At 29.7% G+C, this 5855-nt stretch overlaps 1 protein-coding gene across 1 annotated transcript; it reads left to right on the top strand.

The window, feature by feature from the left end:
• The first annotated feature begins 712 nt into the window (after positions 1-712).
• LOC103310243 lies at positions 713-4003 on the top strand. The gene is made up of 8 exons (XM_008187847.1): positions 713-718; positions 929-1055; positions 1424-1655; positions 1713-1990; positions 2064-2201; positions 2268-2750; positions 3374-3474; positions 3932-4003. The coding sequence occupies exons 1-8, from the start codon at positions 713-715 to the stop codon at positions 4001-4003; spliced, it is 1437 nt and encodes a 478-aa protein (XP_008186069.1).
• Positions 4004-5855: the final 1852 nt, after the last annotated feature.

The following is a 5855-nucleotide window of genomic DNA, read 5'->3' on the forward strand; positions in this document are numbered from 1 at the left end:
ACCGAATATTATCGGTATCTAGTGCTGTGATCTAAACAAATTGTGCAAATTATCAAGAGGGTATTCAAGGAAAAGCCAAGCTTGACCGCACCATTGTTGGACCAATTGTATGGGAGTATTAACCATCAGGGGGTGTCAACCTTGACAACTGTTTACCTGCAAAGATACTTGCACATAAACAATAAACAACCGATAGTAATATTTTGAAACGAATCAACGGATTAACGATAATAAAAGGTTAAGACTTCAGGTTACAGGGTATAATCGCACATTTAAACATAATTAAATGAACGATACGATCTTAAAACATTGAATAAAATAACTAGAAATATCGAGCATTTTATGAATGACCATTGCAGGGGCGTATACAAGGGGGCGGTAGGGGCGATCGCCCCCCTTGGACATTGTTGAATGTGTTTCATGTATAGATGCTTACATATTTTATTATAATATTATATTACAAAAATTAAATATACAGTGCATATGTTTTCTTAATGGAAATGGATAATGGTTATCAAAAACCTGTTGTCAATTAATACTTCTTTATCTTGATGTCTATAACGGACTATAAAGATAGGCTCTGTAACAGACAGTGTGACATCGATTGTTAAAATTGAATATAACGTGCTGTTGTTACAATTGTGGATGGACAAGGACAACCGTGGTTGATGGATGTTCTCTATATCTGTGGTATGTGCAATGTGCTACAATTATGGCTGTAGATAAGACTAGATAAGAGTCAAAATATATAGAGATATCGTGGCTGTAATCACAGATATATACAGATATATTGTTGTTGTATCTGTGGCAGTGTGGAGCTATAATAATTATTATACGATCTACAACTTACAAGATTATTATACGTCTACAACTTACAAGATTATGTTATTTATTTTTTTTTTTAATACTATAATCAAATTTATTTTAGTTCACGTACGACAGACGACAGTACGACACCGTAGCAGTGTTTGGCGTTTATTACTATGGATTCTATGAAGCGGAAACAGCCTTATCTCTTAAATTATTTTCCAAACAAAAAAATATCGCCAACAGAGGTAAGTGATTCAAATGAGCCAGTAGATGTTTCCCAAACAGCAATACCACGAGCAATACCACAACTCAATGTAATTTGTGATGATAATAAACAAAATAATATAACATCAAATTTGGTTTTCGATAATGATATTGGTAATTTTATTGGTAAAAAAACTTGACGACTACACAAAATTTAGACTGTTGGAAAACCCTTGGAAACCACTGAAAAACTTTGAGTATCCATTCCCCATTCACAAAAAAAAAGGAAAAGAGGAAAAACGTTTTTTAAGAAATAATCATTTTGACCAATATCCGTGGCTAATATATTCTGTATCAAAATCTGGCTGTTTCTGCAAATATTGTACACTTTTTTAAACTCACAATAAAGGTGGAAAACAAAATACTGAAGAATTGAAAAAACTTGTAACATTACCACTCAGTCAATATTCAAAATTACTTGGTAAGGATGGATATTTAGAAAAACATAATCAAAATCATTATCATCAGGATGCAATTTTAAAATCAAGTGACTTTTTAAAAACTTACTACTCACCTAATAAGCAGGTTAATAATATTCTAAACAGTGAACGTTTAAGACAAGTTCAAGAAAACAGATACCGGTTAAAACCTATAATATAAACTATAATTTTTTTGGGGCGCCAAAATATACCTTTCAGAGGTTACCGTGACTCAGGAAAAATAATATTTCATGATACTGAAGACTCTAAAAATTTAACTGATCCAACTTATTCTATTGTGAAGAATGAAGGTAATTTTCGCGAACTTTTGAAATACCGTGTTGTGTCTGGTGATACAAAATTTAAAAATGACTTGCTTAATTTTAATTCAAAAGCTAGTTATATATCTCCAATCATCCAAGAAGATCTGATTAAATGTTGTAAGGAAGAAATACTGTCGTTTATATTAGATGAAGTAAATACAAATCAATTTTACAGTATCATCTTTGATGAAACAACCGATGTGTCTCATATATCACAAATGAGTTTAACTTTAAGGTACATTGATAGGAAAAATAACATATGAACGTTTCGTTGGTTTTATCAATTGCCATGATACATTTAATAAAAACCAGACTGCCATTCCAAATAATGATTTGTCAGATACATTGATTGATGACCATTTATCTAAAGAACCGAAGCTAACAGGTGAATACATTATTTATTTAATTGTATTATTTTAATTAAAATCTAATTTACCTTGATTTTTTTCAGGAAAAGTACTTGGAAATATAGTAGTATCCGAGTTAAAAGAAATGTCACTTAACCTTAAAAACTGTATAGGAATTGGCACGTATGGTTGTTCTGTAATGACGTCAGTGTTAAGAGGAGCTGTGCAAGAAGTCCAGAAAAGCTGTCCAAATGCTATATACAGCCCTTACACTAATCATGCTCTAAACTTATCAATTTCTAAATCTTCGAAAGTCCAAATTGTTAGAAATATTATGGGAATTCTCCAAGAAACCATTTCATTTTTTCATTTATCTTCCAAAAGGAATTTCATCTTGAAAAATAACCTTAAAAGTTCCAAAAGTTCTAAGACATCATTAACCAGTTTGTGTGTTACACGTTGGGTAGAACGTCACACTAGTATAATAGACTTTGAAACCAACATGCCAGAAATTATAGAAAGTCTAACACATATATCTCAATGGACAGATCAAGTATCATCATCTAAAGCTAACTCATTACTCCTGAGTTTGTGCAATTGTGAATTTATTATAACATTGTATATATTATCAAATATCCTCAGTATTACACTACCAGCCAGTAAAATGTTACAAGGAGTTAATTTAAATGTAAGTGCTGCTTCCAGCTGTATTACCAGTATAGTACAAAATTAAATGCTGAAGAATATTTTAGTGAAATATTTCTTGAAGCTAAAACTAAAATGATTTACTTAGACATTGAAGTCAAGTTACCAAGATTAACAAAAATTCAAAATAAAAGGGCCAATACTCCTGCAAATACACCAGAGGAATATTACCGGAGAGTTGTGTAGATTCCACTAATTGACAATATTTTAGAAGACTTGAGATCAAGATTCCTAAATAAAAAAACAACAGCTATTTTTTAGTTGATTGAATTTATTCCAGCTAACATAATCAACAAGTCTTCACTCGATGTCAAAAAAATGATTGATACAGTAATTGAACATTTTATATTTTTGGATATAAACATTAACATTTTAAAAGGAGAAGTTGATTTATGGAAATCAAATTGGATTTCCAGGAAAAATTAAGGTAAATACTAATTTATTAAATACAATTTGCATATTGATTGGTAAAAATCACATATTTTTTATTTAAAATTATTTTAAGGTCTTAAAATACCCGAAGATGTATCGGAATCTATTGATGAATGTCATCCAGTCATGTTTCCTACAATTAGACAGGTTTTAGTAGTATTAGCAACATTACCAGTAAGTATCGCATCAGCAGAACGCAGCTTCTCTACTTTAAGGAGGTATGCATGTATATTTTGCTTTTTTTTAAGTTAGAAGAAAATAATTTTGGTAAAAAGTAGGGCTTAGAACTTATGTGGTTTAAAATATACAAAATATGCATGCATTTATGCACTCTAAAGAGCACAAAATATATACATATAGTATGAGCAAAATCAGTTTAGATTTTTTTTACTACTAGTTATTATTTATGACAAAACTTAACTAGTTAAAAAGGCTATCATATTTATTTAATTTCCGCTATTTAGTTACTTTACTCAGATAGTCTGATTTAGATACTTAATTGATTTATTTATTTAATTCTGTGATTATTTTTATAAATTTGTCCTCCTTTTTTGCTTTGCATTAATCATAACTCCTTTGGCTTTTGGCTGTTTGCTTTTTGCTTAATGCTTTCTGAAATATGTTACACCAGGTTAAAAACATGGCTGAGAAGCCAAATGTCCCAGAAAAGGCTGACAGGTTTGGCTTTGATGAATATTCATAGAAATATTGATATTGACACATCAAAAGTTATTGAACGATTTTCAAAGACAAAAAGGAAATTGGATTTTGTTATTTAATATTATTTTATTATTATATATTTAATAAAACTATTATTATATTATGTGGTTATTATAATATGCTTTTATAAATATAATATGTACCTATGTCCTATGTCAAGTTATTTTATTTGGTATACTGTTGATGTTGTTTACAATAATTAATGTTATGGGTTATGAAAGTGCATGCACCCATGGGTAGAAATCAATTATTGAAGTTTAAGTAAGCGAAACGATCGAACAATTTTGATCCGCCAATTTATTAATAATCTGTACACTGTCGTTTATGTACAAATTTTTTTATAAGAACCTATGATTTGAGTTCAAATTTCGCCCCCCCCCCCCCCCTGGAAGAAGAGCTGAATACGCCCCTGTTGAATTCAATGATATAATATAATTGTATAAGAAAAACGATTCTGAGAAGAGACGGTTTGTCAGTCTGGATATTTTATGTTGTTATTATTTATTTTATCATGTAAGTTGAATTAATATTATAATATTATAATTCTTTATTCGTTTCTATGGTCATGAACAAAGCGTTAGAAATTAAAATCCTATTTTTAGCATTTTTTCGTAATTTTATTTTTCGGCGGTTTTTCCCGTGGCATTTAATAACTATTGAGAAAATCAAAAAATGACACCTCTAAAGTACCATCTTGATCCAATTTGCTAAAATATAAGGTACTATATGTTGGAATCGAAGCACTCCTTCTTGTATAAATTTTGTATATAGGATATAAAAAAAAAAAAAAAATAAACACCATTGTAAAACCAATAGCTTCCTCGCTCCGCTCAGAATCTAAAATTGAAACAAATAAAAACATAGTGTGTTTAATTATTATTCAATAGTATTTATTTTATGTCGATTTGATAAGGATAACTATACACTGTACAGTCATAATATGAAGTATATATTAATGAAGCTTTCATAAATAATAATATTGTTACCAAGTACAAATTAATATTTCATTCTAACGGGTCGAAGATTTAGGCATATCTACCCATACATAGCTACCTTATGTGCTAAGAACCACACAAGACCCAACTTAAAGCGCAACCTGTATATAGAACAATAAAATTATTTACCGTTAATGCAGTTAAATTGTTGAATGCCAACAAACTGTCAGAAATCAAAACAATATCCCCGAGTTGCTCCATTAATCACTAAAGTGAATCACTAGAACAAATAGAGACAACCGACAAGCGAATACTAAAACTCATTAAATAAATTAGTATAGATAATTTATTGTTACAACATCAATCAGGTATGTCAAATTATATAAGTAAACAATTATCAGCCCATGGCTCGGATAGTCAGATGCCGGGCCAATCTTAATAATAATAATAAAAAAAAATTATAAATCTTAAAGAAAAAAACAAAAGGGTTTATAGCATACCCCCTAACTCTAGTACGTACCTGCACACTTGTTACTTGTGTGATAATATAAAACGTAGTTTTCACAAAACGAGTAAACGTTGAAAGAGAAGTTATAATTATAATAATATATCCGGGCCCATAAAAATGGTGTTTTTTTACCGGTAGGTACCTATATACTCAGTATAACCCACTCAGGAGGTATAATATTACAAATTATAATAATATTATATTTTCAGAATTTTAAAAGCATACTTAAATAGTATTATTGTATAATATACGGTCACTGACCTTCGACGGTTGTAAATTATTATTCAGAAGTGTTACCAATGTGGCTTGTGTGACTTCCTCATCAAACTGATGATGCCATGTATTATATAGTATATATTAATTTAACAAATTTACCAATCGCTATATTATTA

The sequence above is a fragment of the Acyrthosiphon pisum genome, chromosome A1, assembly GCF_005508785.2.
Source record: "Acyrthosiphon pisum isolate AL4f chromosome A1, pea_aphid_22Mar2018_4r6ur, whole genome shotgun sequence".
Lineage (NCBI taxonomy): Eukaryota > Metazoa > Arthropoda > Insecta > Hemiptera > Aphididae > Acyrthosiphon > Acyrthosiphon pisum.

Coding starts and splice junctions, on each gene's coding strand:
- LOC103310243 (XM_008187847.1), top strand. Junction 2,751..3,373: donor AGCTAACTCATTACTCCTGA/GTTTGTGCAATT, acceptor AATTATTTTAAG/GTCTTAAAATACCCGAAGAT. Junction 3,475..3,931: donor TAGTATTAGCAACATTACCA/GTAAGTATCGCA, acceptor ATGTTACACCAG/GTTAAAAACATGGCTGAGAA.